Below are 24,000 nucleotides of genomic sequence, written 5' to 3' on the forward strand. Positions count from 1 at the left end.
ACCTTGATGCCCCAGACCCAGGGCCCAGGTTCAAGGCCAGCCATCCTCTTTCATCTGAACTTAAAGTTTTTAAATTGCATATTGTTTCCTTTATGTACCTGCCACCGAGCACGAAAAATCAGCGTGAGCTACACGCTAGCGAATCGAAAAAGCATGACCCATAATTTCAAAAACATTTTGCTGTTACATTTTACACCACGTTCGGACATCAGAGTGATGGCTTCTCTTTAGCAATGTTGTCAATAAACGTTTAGAATACGAAAATATCACGCATTTAAAACTTTGGAAAGGTTGGCAGCTTAAGTGTGTCGCCAGCAGTACATGAACAATTCACTATCTCCTACAATTTTTAATAAATGTTCCGCCTAGTTGGAGTGAGTGGAATTTCCCTATAAAGACAGCGCGTCTGAGATAAGTTATCTCGTTTGTCGGTCGGTAAACGCCTCAAAAGATATTTTAGTTTTTCCTGACAGTTACTCCCCTCCAAAGTGACAGATGGGAAATTCAGATGAATCTGAGTAACAATTCGTCGGCGAAAATGTTGTTGAAAGAACCGGAAATGCATCACTTCACGAGATTTTGTGTTGGTAATCACATGATTTCGAGTGCAATTTGGAATGCACGAGTTAAATTTTTTCAAAGACTAACAAACCTAACAATTTGGGATCAATTTGTGTCCCCCTGAACACCGGTAGGGTGTGATGACCACTACACCATCAGGACAACCACGCTACATACATACATACATACATACATAACTTTATTTAGTAAAGCAGGTCAAGAGGAAAAAAGCAACTTTACAGCTGATGTGGACCTACTGTAATAAAATTAACGATACATACATATGGTAGTGATTATACTTTGAATAAATAAGATAAATAATCGCTAAAAATAAATAAAGCATAAAATATGTATTAATAATAATAAAAATCGGCATGCTTATTATAAACTACTGAGCTGTCTTTTTCAAAAGTGATATTCATAACAGTATGTTTTAACTGCTTCAGTCCATTTTTAAAGCCTGTTTGATTAGAAAAAGATCTTACACTATCAGACAGGGAATTCCAGGCGATTGCAGCCCTGTGTACAAAGGAATTACGACCGAGCTCAGTGTTTGGTCTATTAACTAAAATATTTAAAGATTTCCTAAGATTATAGCTCTTACAGGTCCTAACAACTAATGAATTTATTTCGTCTAAACCTAAATTATAAAAAGCCTTATGAGTAATCATTAAAATGCGAAATTTATAAAAATATTCAAGAGGCATCCACCCCGCTCTTGCTAAAATATCTTCATCAGTCATGCCCTTTGGCAACTTATGAATTAGTCTAGCGGCTCTAATATGTATCAATTCTAGTTCTTTAAATTTGGAGCCAGAGCCCCAAACCACAACCCCATAGAGGACACTTGGGATTACAGTCTTAAAGTACAGAGTTTCTAGCATAGATTTAGGTAAAAAACTTATACGTCTCAGCATTTTGACTTTACTATTGAATGACACACAAATTGATTTTATATGCTGAGACCAAGACAGTTTATCATCGATGGTAACCCCGAGACAAGCAGTAGAGGATACGCAGCTATCGAGACAGTGAATTGGCCTAACGTGAGTATCCCGGGATTCTTTCACGGGTGAGATGGGAAAGCCTAAACCCCTTCATAGCCTTAAACCTAAGGATCGACTAACGATTCACAGGCAAACACCAACTTAGGCATCAGCTAATCAGAGGGATCAAGTTAATGATGCAGGCTTATTTATATAGACCGTAGAATGAAGAAATGAAACCCATCCTGTTAATCAACTGATTAATTATATCGAATGAAAAACATGAAGAATTGCCCTGAGCGGGATTTGATATATATATAAGGTAAAATCAGACAAACGGCAGACAGTTTTGTTTCTATTTTGCCTTGCGGAGTTAACACGCTCCACCTACAAGAACGCGATTGGTCCAAAAAATGACAACACGGGCTTGTTGACATGTTTGCAGAATACAGATCGAAATATCATCTGGGGAAAAATGCTAGAAATAGTAATTGGATAAACATTGAAAACCCCAGACTTGCTTGTTTCAAGAGCTCAACGTTTTTTGCACTGTAATTCGATTCGAAAGGAGAATCAACTTTCCGCTTAAACATCTTTTTCGAGGTACATGTCAAGCATTTTTAATTTCAACATTTTGCACTAACATCGTCTTTCTGTATTCACAAAACTTCAATTTGTTGCACTGTTTGGGGTCAATTGACATGCACACATTTTTGTTTTTTATTTGTATATTGTTAAGAGAAAAACGAATCCCACTTTCCCCCTTTTCTAGTCGAAATAGAGCCTTGGTTTACGGTGTCATTTTCTTTTTTCTCCGTTTGATTAAAACCGGAAATATTTGAGAAATGGTGGATTAATTTGGCTGTCATTTACTTTGTCGAACTTTGAGACAAACAGACCCCCGGTTGTCTGATTTTACCTTTTATATATATATGTATGTATATATATATATATATATATATATATATATATATAAATGATTTGGTTGAAAAGTTAAAACAAGACGAGATGTTGCATCTCGACAACGCTGTTTCGTGAGTTGCCTCACTCATCAGGAGTTTATTAAACTCCTGATGAGTGAGGCAACTCACGAAACAGCGTTGTCGAGGTGCAACATCTAGTCTTGTTTTAACTTTCCAACCAAATCATTTATTTCTGCTCTATCTAACGATATCGAGCACTCTATGCAGACAAGTCGATTTCCTGTCTACTTATATATATATATATATATATATATATACATATATATTATTTTTTCTCAAACAATTTGGAATAAATAAGCACTTGTAAATTTTTCATAGATCCCAAATTGTTAGGTCTGTTAGTCTTTGAAAAAATTTAACTCGTGCATTCCAAATTGCACTCGAAATCATGTGATTACCAACACAAAATCTCGTGAAGTGATCCAATTTCGGTTCTTTCAACAACATTTTCGCGGACGAATTGTTACTCAGATGCATCTGAATTTCCCATCTGTCACTTTGGAGGGGAATAACTGTCAGGAAAAACTAAAATATCTTTTGAGGTGTTTACCGACCGACAAACCAGATAACTTATCTCAGACGCGCTGTCTTTATAGGGAAATTCCACTCTTTCCAACTGGGCGGAACATTTATTAAAAATTGTGGGAGATAGCGAATTGTTCATGTACTGCTGGCGACACACTTAAGCTGCCAACCATTCCAAAGTTTTAAATTCGTGATAGTTTCGTATTCTAAAAGTTTATTGACAACAATGCTAAAGAGAAGCCATCACTCTGATGTCCGGACTTGGTGTAAAATGTAACAGCAAAATGTTTTTGAAATTATGGGGCATGTTTTTTCGATTCGCTAGCGTGTAGCTCACGCTGATTTTTCGTGCTCGGTGGCAGGTACATAAACGAATCAATATGCAATTTAAAAACTTTAAGTTCAGATGAAAGAGGATGGCTGGCCTTGACCATGGGCCTTGGGTCTGGGGCATCAAGGTGAATAAAGAATGGGAAGCAATATTCACTCAATAATCAAGTTTAATCAAGTCCACTGTATTTCTGGACATTTTAAAAATTCCCGGTTTTAAAGATTCCTCATTTTGAAGATTCCCGGTTTTAAAGTTTCTCCATTTTAACGATTCCCGGTTTTAAAGATTCCGGTTTTAAAGATTCTCCATTTTAAAGATTCCCGATTTTAAAAATCCCGGGTTTTAAAGATTCTCCATTTTAACGATTCCCGGTTTTAAATATTACGCAATTAAAAGATTCCCCGTTTTAAAGATTCCCCATTTTAAATATTCTCGGTTTTAAAGATTCCTCATTTCAAAGATTCCCCATTTTAAAGATTCCCGGTTTTAAAGATTCCCCATTTTAAAGATTCCCGGTTTTGAAGATTCCCAATTTTAAAGATTCCCGCTTTTAAAGATTCGGCATTTTAAAGATTCCCCATTCCCCATTCCCATTCCCATTCAGACATTTCCCATTCCCGCTTTTAAAGATTCCCGCTTTTAAAGATTCGGCATTTTAAAGATTCCCCATTCCCCATTCCCATTCCCATTCAGACATTTCCCATTCCCGCTTTTAAAGATAGCCTTCACAATTGTAACGTCTAATGCTTCATTCTGTCTATTTATCTGCGCGTTTGTCTTTGACAGTAACTCTGGTCACTTTCGACTTAACGATTTTTTTCTATTTTTCACTCCGTTACTTTTGTTAAATTATTTTTTGTTTAATTTATTTTTATTCTTGCAAAAAAGTGGGGGGGCTAAATTTTGAGTGAATAAAGAGGAACTCAGTTTTTTCTTTATTCAATTTTAGTTTGTTGATACTCATCCATTTGTCCAAATCAGTCAGGCATAGCTCGATACGTTCAACAGCTTCGGTCAGTTCCAGGTCATTATTTGTTGAAAAGGAAACGTAAAGTTGCGTATCGTCAGCACAGAGGTGAAATTGCAGGTTATGGTGTCGAAATAAGTCAGCTAATGGTGCAGTATACAGTAAATAGAGAGTAAGTCCAAGCACAGATTGAACCTTGGGGTACTCCACAACTGAGGTTACGAGGTCGGGATTTATTCCCATTAATCAGAACAGATTGAGTGCGACCAGTAAGGTAAGATTGAAACCAGTTGAGAGCAGTTCCGCTGATTCCAAATTTAGAGTTTAATCTATTAAGCAGGATTTCGTGGGCGACGGTGTCGAAGGCAGCAGACAGATCAAGAAGAAGAAGTATAACGCACTGACGATTATCAATAGCACGCATGACGTCATTATGCACACGTACAAGAGCGGTTTCAACGCTATGAAAAGGCTTGAAGGCCGACTGTAGTGGCTCGTGAAGGTGGTTACTTAGCAAGTACTCATGTAAGCGCACAGCCACGACTTTTTCAATGATTTTTGAGACTACTGTAAGGTTTGAGATCGGTCTGTAATTTTTAAAGATTTCATGATCTAAAGAAGGTTTCTTGAGTAGAGGTGTAAGGACAGCAGTTTTAAGAGAAGGAGGCAGATAACCAGATTCCAGAGATAAGTTAACGATCTTACAAAGTGTCGGTAGAAACATTTCAAAGTATTCTTTCATCAGTGCGGAAGGAAGTGGGTCTAAGATGCATGATTTTAAGACGATCTTATGAGCAATCTTAGACAATTCATCCGTACCCTGCGAGCAGAGGCCCTTCGATCTTCCTAGATAAGTCGGGAAGAGGAAGGGACCTCTGCCAGCCGGCTCGACATTTCGTGTTGAGCATGCGTTAAAAATTCAAACGTAACGTATTCGGGAGTCAGTCACGCCTGACTAGTAACCGCAAAACCACAAAACCAAAACAAACAGTGACGGATATTTTCGAACAACTCTGGCAAACACACGACAACCAAGGAATCATTTCCTCAAGATAGTTCAAGTTTTTAAATTGCCATTTTAATTTTTACTGAAAAAATTAATAGGTTTCTCAATTCTGGTAAACTAGCTTCTGTAACCGACATACGGAAAAATTCTCATGGGAATTTAGAACAATGTTGAGGTTCAGGGTAATATTTTTTTGATCAAAACAAGTTCAAATTCAAATACTTATTATTCCCATAAACCTTGACTCTGTTGTTTTTGGTGTACAGAATTTTGAAACTTCAATAGCCTATTAAAGAAAAGGGAGAACATCCAAATTAATAGGTTTCTCAATTCTGGTAAACTAGCTTCTGTAACCGACATACGGAAAAATTCTCATGGGAATTTAGACAGTTTAAAAATTGTCACGCTGTTGTAAATTTAAAAAATATCGATGACGCGTGGCGATTGATCATGCGCACAAATAAAAAAAAACAGGTTTGGCAAGTTGAAACTGGACTGACTCATCCATTTCTTTGGATGAGCGGCAAATCAAAGAAAGTCGAGCCGGCTGGCAGAGGTCCCTTCCTCTTCCCGACTTATCTAGGAAGATCGAAGGGCCTCTGCTCGCAGGGTAATTCATCCGTAGATGTAGCTGAAAAATTAATTAGTTGGCATTTTAGTGAAAGTGAGTCAAAGGTGCAGAAGAGATCAGGAGTCAAGTGAACTTTAATTTGATTTTGGATGTCAATAATTTTAGTTTCGAATAATTCAGCGAAATTGTTTGCTAATGCTGCAGCTGACGAGCATGTTGGAAAAAATTTCTCTGCCTTTCTGTGTAAAAGACGATCAACATTGCAAAATAGAGCTTTGCTATCGACACCGGTTTCATTGATAGCCGATCAACCATATTTTCCGAACGTATTTTACACCCAGGCCTTAATATAAACTACTTGAGTATATGAAGTTTTCGCCTAACCCTAACCCTAACTATTGGCTTTAAAAATACTAACTGTGCTGGCGCTTCTTATGTCAAATGGTAACGCATTCCACAGTTTCGGTGCAGCACAGGTAAAAGAACGATCACCTAGTGTAGCTTTAGATTTAAAACGCGGGTAACTAAGTAAAAGGTTATCACTAGAATTCCTTAGATTGTATTTAGATGGGAGCCTAAGAGAAATGAGCGACGATAAATAAGTAGGCGCTAAAAAATTTAGAATCTTAAAAGTAGTTAAAAGTATTTTAAAATCAATTCTATATTTAATCGGCAACCAGTGTAATTCATAAATAAGAGGAGTCACATGACAAAATTTCTGTTCTCTAAAAATCAGTCTGGCGCAAGCGTTCTGTACTCGTTGCAGTTTATGCAACAAGCAGTCTGGTAGTCCATATAAAAGACCATTGCAATAGTCAAGGCGACTTGTTATGAATGCATGGACAAGTATCTCAGATGACTGCCGTGAAAGATACTTTCTGATCCGACGAATATTATAAATATAATAAAATGAAGAGGCACAGATTTTTGTGATGTGTGATGCCATGGACAGCCTCGAATCAAACCAACAACCGAGATTTTTTGCGAGTGGCACGGGATGAATATCTGAGTCACCCACACGTATACTGATATTATCTAGCTTTCCCAGCTGTTGTGATGAACCAATGATGAGGAATTCAGTCTTATTGTCATTAAACTTAAGATCATTATCCAACATCCAAGAACGAACGTCTGTAATGCAGTCTTCCATATTCCTCACCACAGCAAGTTGTTCAGCTCTGTCGTTGGGACTAAATGAGATGTAAACTTGTGAATCATCAGCGTAACAGTGAATCATGGGCAGATGATGTTTAATTACCTCAAAAAGCTCACTCGTGTACAACGTGAACAAGAGCGGACCAAGGCAGGCACCTTGAGGCACGCCCCATTCTAATTTAAAAGGCTTAGATAGTGACTCATTGATCATTATCCGCTGAGTTCTTCCAGACAAATAAGATGCAAACCAGGAGAGGGCTTTTTCCTGTATACTAAATGAGTATTAAAGTCGACGTAGCATAGTGTCGTGATTAACTGTATCAAAAGCAGCACGCAAGTCGAGCAGAATCAGCAAAGTAACACGCTGATTGTTCATATTCAAGAGGATGTCATTCATAACCTTAAGCAGTACAGTTTCTGTGCTGTGGTTTTGTCGATAAGCTGATTGGAACACTGGGAACAGATTGCTACAATTTAAATAATGCTGTAGTTGCTTGGTAACCGCAGTCTCAACTAGCCTTGAAATATATGCCAAATTACTCACTGGTCGAAAGTTCTTAAAGACAGGGGGTAATCCATCCTTTTTCAGCAGCGGCCGCACTAGAGCACACTTCCATGATAATTATTGTAGCCTGCGAAAGCATCCGTTTCTCCTTCGCTCTTCGCCGCTGGGGACGTTCGCCCCCAGCGGCGAAGAGCGAAGGAGAAACGGATGCTTTCGCAGGCTAAGAAAACAGTTACCTCCGTGATATTATATATCGAGGACTGACGAATTGCTTTCAAATCGCTTTCCATGAAAACGCAATACTGACTTATTTCAACCGTGCAGTTTTTTTTGTGCGTTCGAAGATTCAATGAAACGATCATAAAAGAATCCCGGTTTGCTGAAAACTGTTCTTGAGTTCAAAATGTTGCTCTAAACTTGCTCAAAATTATGAAGAAAGCTGAAGTGTCGCTCAAAATGCAGAAAAGTTCACAATTTTTGTTTAAACAGCGAAAATCTGCTCAAGAAGGACAATAGAACACAATGGCCTCTAATCGGTCAGTTTAAGCATTTTCTTTATGCAAAAATTAAAATTACGCCGAAATGCTTAGGAGCTGAAAACAATTAATCCACAAACGTTATATCCTAGTTCCACTATTCCTGAAATTCTTACATGTTTCTTTCCACACCGTTCCAGGCTGTCACGGTTCATTAATTTTCGCGCTTTCAGCGCGCGATTGATCAAACTGAGAACACAAGGAACATTTTCCATAGCTCGTTGTTTCTCGTTATATAGCAGCTCAAGATGTCAGATAAAACAAGGAAAGAAGAAAGCATCGCAAACGAAGAGGAAGAGGAAGACGCGAACGTGGAACAAAACGAAAATGCAGATCAGGCGACTGGTGAACAAAAAGAGCCGAAGAAATTTTCTGTCAATAGAGTGGTGAAGTTCGGACCTGAAATAATCGATCTACCAGGAACTAATTCTGATTTCTCTGAGGAATCTTCACCGACAGAATCGCCGTGGGACAATATGCCGGAAAGTCCAACTTCGTTGAATCAGTTTGGCACGAACTACGCTACCAACGAGGCTATTCCGATGACCATATTTTACCGAAGTCTAAACTCTCAATGTCACAGTGGAAAGCAAAGACCGACGTTGCAAGAGCTTCGCAAAGGGTTGGAAAATCAGAAGGTTAGACAGTGGTTTATGCGAAATAATTTATGTCAGAAGTTTAAAGGTGGGTTTTGTCAGGGAAGCTTAAACGAATGTTTTAATTAATGTTTTAGTTAAGACTTAAAGTTTTAACTTATTTCATCTTAAAATGGGATGGTTAGGTCGAATGGAAAAATTGGGAAAAAGTTATTCTTTAAATGTCGTGCAGGTGACAAAACCAGTCTTAGCATGGTTACGGAAAGCAGGACTAGAGAAATCCGTCTTTTAATGCTCCTTGCTCAAATGGGGTTTCGACAAAACACTGACCCCCGGTCAACTGACCCCCTTACTGACACCCTACCGACCCCCTATAAAATCAATGGGAAAATGAATACTGCTTACTTAAGCCTCAACAACCCTTTTTAAACAGCATTGTTCAACAGTATTTGAGTCTAAGCACCCATTTTAAAAAGGTTACCTTACATGAAGTAATCGGCCATCACAACAATAATCGAAAACTAACCTTTTCATTTTTTCATTACTTAGGGTGATTTTACATTACCCAAAGAGAACAATAGCAATATCGTTTATCACTGGTATTCTATTGTTATAAAATATGTTAATGTTTAAACAATTATTTGCTGAAGGCGAGGTGAATATCAGGAAATAAAAACCTCAACTTTGTCTCGGTCTTTATTCACCGATATTCACCGAGCCTGAGGTGGATAATATTATTGTTTTAGTATAATTACATTACAGTGTGACGCACCTTACCGTGGCCACCTAACAAATTGTCCGCCAATAAGGGGGTGTGAATTTGATTGACAGTCACTCCTCCTTGCAAAGTTCGTACTGTTGTACAGTGTAAAGTTGAACACTGTTGGGTAATTGAGTTGACATATTTACACGTAGTTGTCAAATATTAAAGCTTGTTGGGTGGCCATGGTGAGGCGCGTTGCACTGTAAGGTGATTGTTTGAAAAATATTCATTTTCACCTCGACAAAACAGCTTGTGGCCATTTTGAAAAATATGTGTAGGTGATTATCACGTAATAATAACCTCAAGTTCAACCAATCAGCACAGAGAATTTCAATAATCACCTATGTAATAATATTAATTTGATATATTGTTCGTGTTGGGGCTCAGGAATGTTTGCTCTTTGTTTACAAGTGTCATTAATTGTTTTCCCTTGAAAAGCGTCTTAAAGCCAGGCTGTCAATAATTAAGAATCATTCTTTGAAATTGAGGTAAATATTCTGCCACTATTCACCGAGATTGAAAACAATAATAATTGTTTTAATATATACACACGATGTGATCTCAACAACATTTGCAGAAGAAAACCTTCCAAAGTCGATTTAATTGACATCTCAATTCATGTGTGGAAAACATGCAAACGACACAAAGTATGCGCAAAAGGGACGCATCGATACAAATTACACCAAGTGAAACAAATTGTTGCCGTTTCATTTTCATTTTCAGCAATAATCATCTGGAAAACTAAGTCAAACACTGGTTGGCAAAAGTATGAAAGTTCTTCTCTTACCTTTGAAAACTTTCAGACCAAATTTTGTGGCCCTCTTTGTATTCTATAGCACAGCATCTTGTTGTATTCTCAATACATGTAAGTCCTATTCAGAAATGCTGGCGAGCTTAGGCTGGTCAATTTGTCTTCTTTGGATCATACATTATTCACTCTGTAGGGAGTGATTAATGCTTAATTACTCCAAGATACATAGTAGTGAACCAGTCAGATTGCTTGAAACACTGAGATCACTGACTGAGTATATACTTGTGTATAAACCTTTCCCATTTTACAACTGACATGTAAAAAGTAGACTTTAGAAGTCATAAGAAGGTCTCGCATGTCCTTTTTTCCCTCTAGATCGAGGAGCAGCCTTCAGTGGTTGAAAATCAGTCAGAGGATGATGGGGCATTGTACGTGAGAACGAGAGGCTCGTCAAATGCTCCTAAGTTTGGCTGGGTTAAAGGGGTCCTGTTCGGATGTCTTCTCAACATATGGGGTGTCATGCTGTACTTACGACTTTCCTGGGTGGTAGGTCAAGCTGGAATAGGCTTGGCATCCGTCATCATTTTATTGTCAGCTGTTGTGACCACGCTGACAACGTTGTCCATGTCTGCAGTTTGTACCAATGGAGAAGTCAAAGGAGGTGATTCTCATTTTCTTATTTGGTTAATAATAACAACATGTAAATGGCATGATGTACATCATCATGCATTGTATCTATGGTCTTGGTTACATGTACCGCAGGATTATTGTGCTCATCGTGCAACTTACAGATTTTGGAAATATCTGTAGGCTAGGTTTGGCTGCACGTGATTGCCCCAAAGGTGCCTATGTGACTATACTCTTGTCCATTGATTTCACTAAAACAATGTCTAATAAAGCAATTATTGTAATTATTATTTTTTTGAATTTGCTTTTTGTGATATCTGGAATAGTTCATTTTACAGTTGTGTGCTTAGTAACCTGGCTAATGAATGGAAGTTGAGGCTGGAGTTGACCTTGTTTTGATAGAAACCTCACTGCTTTTCTTCTGCAAATTCTTACTAATTAGCATGACAAGTCGTGAGTCCACAACAAATTTTGACCACTGTGATGACGAATGTCATTGTCGATAAGAGTACAGACAACGCTGAACCACTTTCGATTTGTTTTTTACCACAATATTCGACACCAAAAAAAGTGTTTATTTCAGAGTGTGACCAAACGCATGACACAAAAAAGAGCAAACGTTGTCTATAACTTTCTCGCAATATGATGGGTTTATTTCCTAAAATGGGTGTTCCTGATTGGCTATTACATTGCGTGACAAATTGATGTGAGCAGCATTGTGTAGACTCTTATTGACAAGGGCAAAGTAGCCGATCAGATTGCGAGATTATAAGCAATTTCGGTAAAATATTGCTTTTCAGATTGTCTGTATAGGTAACAGCTCGTCTTCCTACGTTTATGCGTCTGCTCATGGGCTGCCAGTTTAGATGGTTTTATCCTCCAGGTGTCTGGCACAATGACCGGCTAGTGTCAACCTTCTGAAACCCACAGCCCTTGAATAAAGGATTTGGCTTGAAACTGCTTGAAAAGTCTTTTTTGTTTTCCTTAGGTGAAAATTGTAGGAGTTTTTTGAGATTTCATCATACTAAGTTAAAGAGAAATTTCAAAACGTTGAGCCCAAATTTGACTACTGGGAAAGATCAAATGCAAGTATTAAACTGCCAGTGCATTTTATGAGATGTGTTCGTGTGAAGTTGCAGTCTGATAAATGAAAATGCCAGATGGAGGATATCAAAGTAGGCTTTTTCAGCAAAGAAAACTCTGAAACACAATGTATGGCGTAGAAATCTTCTCAAAAACGCTCCTTGAAAACTCAAATTTCTGGTTCTTGAAAACTCCTTGAATACTCCTTGAATATGCCTGGAATTTTAAACAAGTGAGGAGAAAGTGCTGCCTTTGTAACCTTATCTGCAAATGGTTCAACTTTCAAGTCTTCTCGGATAAGAACTATAAACTGCAGGCCCTTTCTTACAACCTTTCCTGTTAATTAACGCTGTGGGACACGAAAGAATCCATGCAGTGTTTGTGAAGATTAGGGGGAGACCCCTGATGCAGTCGTCTGTCCTCCTTTCACATTCATGTGTGGGTTGGAGAGATGGGTGAGATCAAAATACAGGTAAATTTAATATATGCATAATGTAGCAGGGTGAGATCAAATTAATATAGACCAGAAGCTCATGACCTTGAAGCATTTATCTCTGATTCAGAGCTGGGGTTCTTTTGAGTTTAAAAATTTCCTTATTTGGATGAACTTAGCTTGTGAATTTTCGGGCTTGTGCAGCTGCCATCTTATTTTGTCCATATTTGGGCATGAAATTGGTCCATATTTGGGCATAAAATCCCCAGCTTTGTTCCAAGGAACAGAGTTGCAAGTTACACGCTTTATGTGCTTGATTGATTGCAGCTGTGGCACCTTTACAGGCTGACAGTTGATCTCAAGATAGCTTTGTCAATGCCTGGCATCTCACTTTTACTGTTTTTGGTCTTTGAACAGTTAAAGATCATTCATCCACAAGATGCTTGCTAAATGTCTGATTCCTAGGTTTCACACTCTAGAGTACATGTACACACGGACAGAAAAAAAAGGCCTTTGGATTGACAGATTTACTTGAATCTTGTGTTTTAAGGAGGCGCCTATTACTTGATATCCCGCAGTCTTGGGCCGGAGTTTGGCGGCTCCATCGGGGTGATATTCTCCGTAGCGAGTGCTGTGGCAACTGCCATGTACGTGGTTGGCTTCGCAGAGACCATGCGGGACATCCTTAGGAACAACGATGCCTTAATAGTTGATGAATCAAATGACATTCGCATCATTGGCGTCGTGACTATTGTCATTCTTCTTGGTGTCACTATGGTTGGCTTGCAATGGGTGGTGCGCACACAGATTGTCCTTCTCATCATTTTGGTGATTTCGATTCTCAATGTCATCATTGGAACTTTTATTGGGCCACAGTCAGAAGAGAGTAGAGCCAACGGTTTCGTTGGCTACAAGAAAGATATCTTTGAGACCAATCTCGGCCCTGGTTTCAAAGGAGAAAGCTTCTTTTCCGTATTTGCAGTGTTCTTTCCAGCGGCAACTGGAATTCTCGCAGGTGTTAATATATCAGGGGATTTGAAAGACGTGCACAAGGCTGTCCCCAAAGGAACACTGCTAGCCATTCTGATCAGCACTTTGGTATATGTGATGCTGGCTTGGTTTGTCGGCGCCTGTGTTGAACGAGAAGCCCTTGGTCTTGTGCATGATGCAGTGAATGCAACAAATGAAACTCTGGTTTCTTGTGCCACACAGGAATGTCAGCATGGGCTGCTGAATGATTTCCAGGTAATAATCTTAACACAAAATAATATAATGTCAAAGGCATAGACAGTTCAGGGTCATTTCTCAAGGAGAATGCTGTTCATTGTACATGTATTTATAACTTGATTAAAATACTCATCCATGTTCAATAGCCGTTTTGACCAATAGGATGAATTTCTCTATACACGTGAGCGTGTGAGCGTGAGGTTTTGAAGGCATGTTGTCCTGGGTTCAAGAACCTTCAAAACACTAAACCGGAGCTTTTTCACGCTTACTGGCCAACGTGAATAAAATTTTTATACATCGCCGAATCACATTTCTTCGATTCCGAGGTGACTTGGACTGGCGTGACTTCTTGTGTAACACTAGGTAATTAGTTTTGCTTCCTTGTTCAGGGTGTTATTTGATTCCCAGGCAAACTGAGCTAGACCGCCTTTCACGAAGGAATAGTCTTTCTGCCATCACAATTGGTCAAAACGGCTATTGAATAATAAGGAGTAGTTCAAGCCATTTAAAACACGCGCAGCACGTGTTATATCAGATATAAAATATCCCTTGGGTTTTGCCCTCGGGTTTTTGAAATATCTCTTAGAAAACAGTCCTTAGAAAATACGCAAGCTGATTGGTTAGAAATCGTGTTTCTGTAACTCGATGGAGACACAGAACTAGCGCGAGCTGTTGACGTAGTGATGGTGCAAGCAAAGAGAATTTACATTTTGATAATTAGACTTAACACAAGGCTGTTGCCTAACAGGAGCCCGGTAGCCTGGGGCTCCCAAAGAATAGCTCTGGGCTCCTTAATTTTTCACAGCAACGCCTTTCACTTCATATGTTGGGCTCCTAAGTTCTCAGCGTTTAGCTCTGAGGGCCCCTTTAAAATTTTCTTAGGCAGCAGCTTTGTAACAAGTTGTATTGAAGTAATTTTGCCTTAATGAAAGCAATTGACTGCGGGAAGATAACGAGGTGCCTTTTTTGTAAATGTCTGGTAGTATTTTTGTCAAAACAGTAACAAGAAAATCATAAGAATGTGGCGCTTTGACTTTGGTGGAATATTGCTTTACTTGAACAAGTGAGACAAAATAATCATGCTATAGGGCTACCTCAACATTCAGTAGGTACAAACTGCTAATATAGGACTGAAATGTCAAATGGCGGGAACATTTGCAAAGGAAAGGAGCTTTATTTACCGTAAGTGTGCAGTCGTTCTAGCGCTGAAGCACTAATATTAGGGACACTGTAAAGTGAAATTAACAATTAAGGCAAAGGAAGTCGAATGTTGGTTTTTGAGGAAAGGGGAAACCGGAGTACCCGGACAAAAGCCTCTCGGTGCAGAGAAGAGAACCAACAAACTCAAACCCACATATGACGCCGAGACTAGAATCGAACCCACATTGGTGGGAGGCGAGTGCTCTCACCACTGCGCCATCCCTGCACCCAAACACTGTCCGCAGCTTTCACATCAGTACAAATACTGTTCCCAAGTTTACATCCACGATATGTAAACGAACATTGTCCATATGACAGGTGACATAAAGGGATGTGTAAAAGATTGCATGATCGCGTAGCCCTAGTATGAATATGACAACGAGGTACAAATATATTAGCCAGATATTTTGGGATTAAATTATTAAGACATCTATATACCATTACAGCATAGTTGAGAAGGAGTCAACACTTCTAATGACCCTTTATTTTTGTAGGTAATGGAAGCTATATCAGGATGGGGACCCATTGTGACTGCAGGGATCTTCGCATCGACCTTGTCGTCAGCGCTTGCCAGTCTCGTTGGCGCACCGAAAACATTCCAAGCCGTTTGCAAGGACCACCTCTTCCCGTACGTCGAGTTTTTCGGCGTTGGATATGGGCCAGGCGAAGAACCTCGCCGCGGCTACCTCTTGGCGTTCGTCATTGCTGTTGCGTTCATCTTAATTGGAGATCTCAATGTCATAGCACCCATCATTTCTAACTTTTTCCTGATTGTCTATGCCCTCATTAATTATGCAGTATTCGCGGCCTCTCTGGGTCGTTCTCCCGGATGGCGTCCTTCGTTCAAGTACTACAATATGTGGATATCTTTGTTAGGTGCTCTGTTGTGCATAGCTATGATGTTCCTCATTAACTGGTGGGCAGCCTTGCTGACAATTGTTATTGCTGTTATCTTGTATAAGTACGTCGACTTCACCAAGCCGCAGGTAAGAGTTGCCATAGCTATGAACAGAATTGACTAAAGGCACGTGGCTGCCTATGTTAGGGAATAAAAAAAGATTGAAGCTATTCGTCATGGTGTGGTACAATGACATTCAGAGAAAATTAGAATACCCGTTTTTCCCTTATCGTTGCGTATTATGCTTGGTTCACAAGTACAATGCAATCATACAATGAACGTATACCCAAGGAAAGCAAGATACGCAGGCGTAATTGGAGTCACATTTAACAAATAGTAAATGGTTCAGCTAGTACTATCAAGTTTTAGTTTTTACTAAAACAGTGGATAGCGTTGAAGGTAGCCTGATTGGCTACTCAATATATACTTAAACAGTGCGATATACGTAATTTTGTGTGTCGAGGAGAAGAATGGTAGTTTTTCCAGCATTTTTATCCAATAAACGTAAAAAAATTGTGCTTTGTTATCAATGTGTTGAATAATAAAACAATTATCCCGCTCAATCTTGCGGAATATCGCCTGATTTTAGCCAACTCGGCCAACGGCCTCTTCGGTTAAGTGTTAGGCGATATTCCGCGCGATTTCGCAGAATAATTAACAATTATTCCATGAGCGCGCGTTGACTTCGATATGAGATGGTAAATAGCCAACGAGGCGCGTAGCGCCAAGTTGGCCTTAACCAGTCTCACATCCAACAAGCGCGAATAGAATAACTTTTTTATTAAATTCCTTTAACTCCAAAAATTTGGAAGTAGGAAATACGAGCGGAAAATCCGAGCAAGTCCGAGCGACATCGAAAAAAACTTGATGAGAACTGATGCGATGTTGTGTAATACCTTGTTGTCAGACAGACGCAGGCTCATCACAAAAACATTTCTTGCCTTTTCGCGTACTTCTAAACGTCGGAATTGATCCAAACTTTCCACAAAAAAAGTTTTTTTTCTCCTTTTTGGCTTTATTCAAAGAGAAATTTGACATTCCCACGAAAACATTTTTAGTTTAGCAACGCTTAACGCAATCATTTACCATATAAGGTCAAACCAAAGTATATGAGCTGATAACCGAGATTGAGTGAACCAACCAGAGCACGCGAAATGCATTATAAGAGGTTGAGAATTTAATAATTGTTGATTATTCACCTCCGAGCAACTCGCGCGGGATTTGTCCCCGAAAATATTGTAATAGTCGCAGGAAGAAATGAGTTAAAATCATCTTTTTGTTCTATATTATCTCACTGTTTTAGTATATATTAAAACAACTATTCACTTCAGTCTCGGTGGCTATTCCTTTATTTTTCTTTATTTCTTTTGGGTTCGATACGTAATTTGATCATTTTTTCCCCTTTCAGTAGTAAAAGAAAAAACTCAAAACAGAAAAAAAATCCTAAATGCCGTTGAGATGTCAGCCACCGTTTACGAAACGGAAATTTGCACAGTTAATCGAGGGACTGGTTATGAAACCTTAAAACCTTTCAAAAGCGAGAACAATGTTGTCGGAAGCAATCGATGTAGAATTGATCTTCGCACGGGTTTGCAAATTAGTTGCGCACAATTTAATCGAAGGATTTGATTGGTTATGTTCTCGAAAAAAGGTGTGTTTTGTGCAGGGTCAGGACCAAAAATACGGACAAAAACATGAAACAAAGGAAGTTTTCGAGATTCATAACCATCTCCATGCATTAATCTAACTATGATACTACGGAAGCCGGTAAGGGTCACACGTTGTCGCTTCCAAGTTGTCGCGAACTTCGACTGATATTTTTTACAGGTCATAGGTCATTGTTTTACAAGTACAAAAAGTATCCCAAACATTCATAACAGCTAACCTTAGGCCTGAAAACGTTTGTTTAGGCCTATTGTTAGCTTTTATTAGTGTTTAGAAAACTTTCTTTATTGGTAAAACAATGACCTGTAAAAAATACCAGCCGAAGTTCGCGACTACTCGGAAGCGACAACTTAGAAGATAGGAAGGTGAACGTAAAATATCAAAGGGATACAAAACTGCGATAGTACTCCCTCAAAGACTAGCACTGCTCTCAGTGAGAGTCCGACAAGACAGTCCCCCCACCCCCCCCCCCCCCTTTAGGTTTAACGCGACAACTTGGTAGCGACAACGTGTGACCCTTGTCGGCTTCCATATGACGAAAACAAAAGATCTCTCGAAAGGTAGAAGTTATCTTCGCACTTAACTGGACAATTTAAGCAAGTAGGGAGTTTAAGAAACCACGACGGCTACGGCGACGAAAACGTCACTTCAAAATAAACGTTTGAGCTATTTTAAGTGTTTCATGGTTATTCCAACTTGCCTATATCATACAATATGGGCGAAGTGTGCTGTAACTGGATTGGTACGGACGGATTCACTGTAGTTTGTCCACGTTGTCGTCAAAACCTTAATTAGAACGTTTTCACTCACGTGACTAAAAGAAATGGTAATTTGATGAAACAAAAGAAACTATTTGCATAAAAATAGTGTTCAATTCCCAGAGGATTAGTTTGGAACACCAACGTGGCCACCGTTTCTTTGTTTTGGAACACCAATATGCGAAGATCACTTCTATCTTTCGTCTATACACTGCACTCCAAATATACATTTCTTTCATTCAAAAGATCTCTGTTTAGCTCATTTTGTTCGTGCACCAGCAGTTGTACATTGCAGCATTGTTATCGCGTCTCTAGAGATTGGTTGCAAACCTCGAATAGTTTGCGTATTACTTGTGAATGCGACGCGCGTAAACCGCTGCTCGAATTAGTGCAGAAATAAATCACTACTTAGTGTGAAGAGATTTTTAAATTCCCCTTTTTTTGCCCGTTTCAGGTTAACTGGGGTTCTTCGTCTCAGGCCTTTTCTTTTGTTCAAGCGCTTCGCTACGCTCTCCGGCTTGAGGGGATAGAAGACCACGTGAAGAATTTTCGGCCCAACTGCTTGGTTCTAACAGGCCGGCCACAGGACAGACCTAATCTGGCCCACATCGTGTCACAGATTACTAAAAATGTCGGTCTAATGGTGTATGGTAATGTGAAGAAGCCTTCTGAAGCCGTGGCTTCGGATAAGGATAAGGAAGACAGTCAGTGGATGAGAGAGCACAGAATCAAAGCTTTTCGAGCATTGACTACAGGTAATTTGGGTTGGGGGGGGGGGGGGGGGGGGAGAGAGAAAGGAATTGGGTCTTAACGATCTTCGACGGTGAACCTCACAATAGGGAGTTTTTAGAAATGACGACGACTTTTTACGACGGCTACGGCTACGACAAGCTACAAAACAATAATATCATTTGTTAAAAGAGGAAAAAGAATCCTGCTGCGCGTGCGGCAGGCATTTTGTTGCAACAACTCACCAAATTTAAGGTTTCAATGACAACTTTTAAACAGGGCTTGAAATTAACGAAAAAATCCAGTCGCAATTTTGCGACAAGATACGAAAATTTAGTCGCAAAATCGTCGCGCTGCACTGTGTTGTCAGCGGTGTAGTAAAACAAAATAGGGAGCTTAAGCAACGACAACGGCGATGGCGACGGCAACGAAAACGTCATCTCAAAATATAAATGTGCGTTATTTTAATCGCTTCGTGACTATTTCAACTTTTTTAATATGACAAGGGTGTGGTAATTCCTCAAAGATGACACCAGTCGGAACGGCACTCCATTTTAGTGGAGAAAATGAAAATTTATCCTCAAGTGCTGACGTTCTTCATAGAACCAAAAACTTGGCTATTTCACGTTGCTGTTTTGCTGACAGCGGCAGCAAAACGGACAAAAGTGAAAAACGCACGTGCAGGACGTGCAAAGCTATTGTTTTTACCCACTAAATATGCAAATTTGTGACGTTCTCGTTGCCGTCGCTGTTGTCGTTGCTTAAGCTCCCTAATATAACCCACACTACTTGTGTTGAAAGAAACCGCTGAAAATGGCGAATGATATGGAAGGAATGGAGTTGTGCAGGTAACATTGCAGCGAAATTACGCTACAATATTATTACGCTATCTTCAGGTTGAAAGAAAACTCAAGGCGAGAAACAAAATAATTTTGTCACTTCTTCATTTATTTTAGTAAAAAGAGCAGCAAAGCTCGGCAACTGCTAACCCTTTTGTTTCGAAAGAGCGAAGATGAAAACAAGTCGCAAATTTGCGACTTCTCCAGATATTTTAGTCGCAAAGGGAAAAAATTGAGTCGCAAATGCGACTGTATTGGTCGCAATTTCAAGCCCTGCTTTAGCCACAGGTAACCCAGGCTCACTGTGTGTAGGTAAATATAGAGAACATATGAGGCGAAGTTTAGGTCTGAAAATTTGCTAGAAAATGGAAATAAAAATCGATAAAACTTACCATGTGGTGAGCTGTTGTTGTCTTTAATACGTACACGAAGTTTCGGGGAAAATGGTCCCCGTTCACCTTCCTTCATAATATAGTGACAAGGTAGGAGACGGAAGCCAGCTTATGGACTCCGATCGACCCAAAACAAGCACGATTTTTTTCGCGAAAATCGAATCCAGTCGCTAAATAAACACGCCAGGCTCGTGGAATCCACTGAAGCATCTCCAGGTAGCAACGCGAAGCCACCAGACTCCGTAAAACTTGTAAGTTAACCTGCTAAAATGGCGGCTAGAAAGCGTTGTACTCGCGAAGTGTCCAATTCAAAATGGCACTGAACTGTAGACGCCTGGTGACGAGTTTAATAAGTTCTGGAGGGAGGGGAGTGCCACATTGCTAAAACACAAAACTCACTCAGCAATCTGGGACTCCCCTCCCTCCAGGGGGACTTATTATACTCGTCACCAGGCGTTTTGAATTGGACACTTCGCGAGTACAACGCTTTCTGGCCGCCATTTTAGCAGGTTAACTTACAAGTTTTACGGAGTCTGGTGGCTTCGCGTTGCTACCTGGAGATGCTTCAGTGGATTCATGGTTTAGAGAAATTCATGTTCCACGAGCCTGGCGTGTTTATTTAGCGACTGGATTCGATTTTCGCGAAAAAAATCGTGCTTGTTTTGGGTCGATCGGAGTCCATAAGCTGGCTTCCGTCTCCTACCTTGTCACTATATTATGAAGGAAGGTGAACGGGGACCATTTTCCCCGAAACTTCGTGTACGTATTAAAGACAACAACAGCTCACCACATGGTAAGTTTTATCGATTTTTATTTCCATTTTCTAGCAAATTTTCAGACCTAAACTTCGCCTTATATGTTCTCTATATTTACCTACACACAGTGAGCCTGGGTTACCTGTGCTTTAGCGTACAAATGCAAAGTCTTTCATCCTATATTCTTGCTCTGTAAGCGTTCGTATAAATTCAATTTTAGGATCTTTCGCCCACATTGTACAAAGTGAACGAAATGAAATAACCGCGAAAGACTGAGGATTGTGCAAAGTTAAAATTTGAAGAGACATTTTCATCGCCGTAGTAGATCTTAAAGTCCCTATAGGAGTGACATCGCCACGTGACATCGCCGCCGCCATGCTGTGGGCGAAAACAAAAGATGTCTCATTAGCTTCTTTTGTTCGTCCACCGCAGAAGTCGTACATTTCTCTATTGTTATTCGTGTCCCTAGAGGTTGGTTGAAAACGTCCTATTATCACAGAAACAGATTATCACTTGACTTTGCACTAGAGCGGTTTTCAATTGAGTGTCGAAAGTAATTAACTAATTACTTTGGTTTTGCATTACTTCAATCAGTGATTGGTTCAAAGTTCTCGCGCCATTTTTTCAACCAATCAGAAGTGAAACCAAAACCAATCGTGGCTCAGGCGTGCACATTTTCCCGCGCTTTGTGTCGCCTGCGTGTAATTGCTTCGAGTTTTGATTGGTTTCCTGGATTGTCTCTGTCCTTTTTGATTGGCCAAAGTAATTATTTTGGTTTTGGTTTTACGACAATCGATTGCTCTCTGTGTAAGTCTTTGCGGTTATTCCATCTCGTTCACGTGATACAATGTGGCCGAAGTATGTTAAACTAGACCCTCCGTGAGGGTACACTGGGTTGCCTGTGGTACGTGCAGCGTTCCACGCAATTTCTTTCAAGTTAAGGGGGAAGGGGGGGGGCGGGGGACGGGTCACCCAGAAGTCATACCAGAAGTCATACCAGAAGTCATACCAGCAGAGGCCCTTTGGCTCACAGGTCCTCACACGTTCGTACGACGAAACAGATCCTTTTTTGAGGTTAAAAACCTGGCGACCGGCCTATTAATTAATCATTTGTCAGAAAGAAGAAATTCCTGTCCTCTTTAAAAAAAAATAGACACGCATTGCTTACGTGTGGTAGTGTAGTAACACAGCGATTTACTCCATAATGTCAAATGAGCTGTGTGTTGTCTTCCAGGAGATTCAAGTTGTCCTTGCGTAATATGTAGCTCTAACAGTGCACGATATTGTTTTGGTATTGTCTATCATTGTAGGGAAATGGTAAAAGTCTTGGGTAAATAGCCTGAGAAGACATGTGGTTACTAGCAAAGTACTGAGCCGAGAAAGATTGAAGAAAATAAATGGGAAGTGAAAAACATTGTCTTCTGGGATGACATGTTGACAGTTGTCTTTGCGTAATATGTAGGTCTAACAGTACACGATATTGTTTTGGAATTGTCTATCATTGTAGCGCCATGGTAGAAGTCTTAGATAAATAGCCCCTTGAGAAGACATGTGGTTACTAGCAAAGTACTGAAACCAGAGAGACTGAAGAAAATAAAAGGGAATCGAGAAACATTGGCTTCTTGGCTGACATGTTGGTCATGCAACTTCTTTCCACTACAAGTGTACGCGTGCACTGACAGCATCTGACAGCTTTGTAAACAAAAGTTGAAAGCTGAAGTTATTGCTCGGCGGGGTTGGTATCTGGATGGGCGACCTAAGAAATATACCACGCAGTAACAGAAGCATAGGACCGAAAATTCTATTTTAATGCTATCAAATGCGAACCAAGCAAGATACAGATTTTGTTAGCTTGCTTTATGCAAAACAAATATTGATGTAAAAGTAAATAAATATGGATACACAATTTTTAAGAAGAGCAGAAGGAAGTTTCAGGATGGTCGATCGAGCATAAAATATTTTACCATCGGTAACAAAATCTACGGCATGAAAACAACATTAATTTTGAACCACAAATATAAAAAGTTACCATCAGCGAAAAACAGTTTGGGAGATTTTAGTTGTTTTGTTGTAATTGTACAAGTTTGGCTGCACCGAGTAAATCGCACATCGAATTCAGCGGGCGCAGTGATCAAGTTACCGCGTTATTTTACCGCTCCATGTTTACTCGCGAAACAGTGAAGCATCTGTGTCAAATGATGCCAAGCTACCGGGTTTTGTTTTTGTTAGTTTTCTTTTCTTTCGATTGTTATAAATTTTGACAAGAAATGTGCGAATTCAACACAAAGATCACAATCGCCCAACTCTCAGAGGTTGACCATTGTTTCTGGAAAATCAAAAATTTACTCTCCAAGACAAGGTTATTTATCACCAGGTAATTCCATCGTTTTGGTAATAGCAGCTACTTTATTATTCATCAGCGTCACAATCTTTTGCCGATTTTGGGGGTCATTTCGTTGAAACTCAAGCACGCTTCCAACAGACCTGTTTATTTTCGTGACTTATGCGTTACCACAAAAACTCTCCCCGTATCACATTTCAACACATGTATGCAAATTTGCTAAGCTCGAAAATTACACAACATGATAAATTTACAAAAGCTAGAAATTTCACAGAAATATTTTCCAGCGAAACATTTATTGAAACAAGCAACATATTTGCTATAAGAGGCAAGAAACCCTTCCTATTTCAGTTGCGTGCGTGCAAGCGAAACACACAATCACAAAGCATATGCAATTAAATAAATTTCTGACAGTTCACATTCAACCCTTTTCGAAAGAACCTTGACCGTAAATAATAAAGCACAAAAGAGACAACAAGCTTTCATTCAAGTAATTTTTCACTGTCACATTTCCAAATATTTTACACCTTTGCAGAGTTGAGTACAAAATACCGGTAAATGTAAATTGTCAGACAACTAAGATGCGACTTGAGTAAACACTGTGATGCATTCTTGTAGGCGTTCGATTCCTTCAATGTTAATTTGTTAAATCATAGTTATTAGTAACTATGGTTAAATCCATAAAAAAATTGCTATTTGATTTCCGTGTCTTATATAATACCAAGTTAGTAAAATATTAGAAACAAAGCTCACTTGATATCCAAAGGCGAAAAATGAAATTGTTGTCGAAGACCATTACTCGTCTCTTAAAATCCAG

At 39.5% G+C, this 24,000-nt stretch overlaps 1 protein-coding gene across 3 annotated transcripts in view; it reads left to right on the forward strand.

Moving 5' to 3' along the window:
* The window catches only part of LOC138045890 (solute carrier family 12 member 2-like), a 31,825-nt gene that overhangs the window by 3,159 nt on the left and 4,666 nt on the right, over window positions 1-24,000 (forward strand). Inside the window, exons 2-6 of one of the 3 annotated variants that reach the window (XM_068892527.1) lie at window positions 8,366-8,764; window positions 10,612-10,897; window positions 12,930-13,624; window positions 15,301-15,792; window positions 18,582-18,882. In XM_068892527.1, the coding sequence (XP_068748628.1) occupies window positions 8,375-8,764; window positions 10,612-10,897; window positions 12,930-13,624; window positions 15,301-15,792; window positions 18,582-18,882 (2,164 nt within the window). In that variant the 5' untranslated portion in view covers window positions 8,366-8,374. Of the gene's footprint in view, window positions 1-8,266; window positions 8,765-10,611; window positions 10,898-12,929; window positions 13,625-15,300; window positions 15,793-18,581; window positions 18,883-24,000 lie in introns of all 3 variants that reach the window. The other 2 variants (XM_068892533.1, XM_068892541.1) reach the window with 2 other exon arrangements.

This window comes from Montipora capricornis, chromosome 1, assembly GCF_036669925.1.
Source record: "Montipora capricornis isolate CH-2021 chromosome 1, ASM3666992v2, whole genome shotgun sequence".
Taxonomy (NCBI): domain Eukaryota; kingdom Metazoa; phylum Cnidaria; class Anthozoa; order Scleractinia; family Acroporidae; genus Montipora; species Montipora capricornis.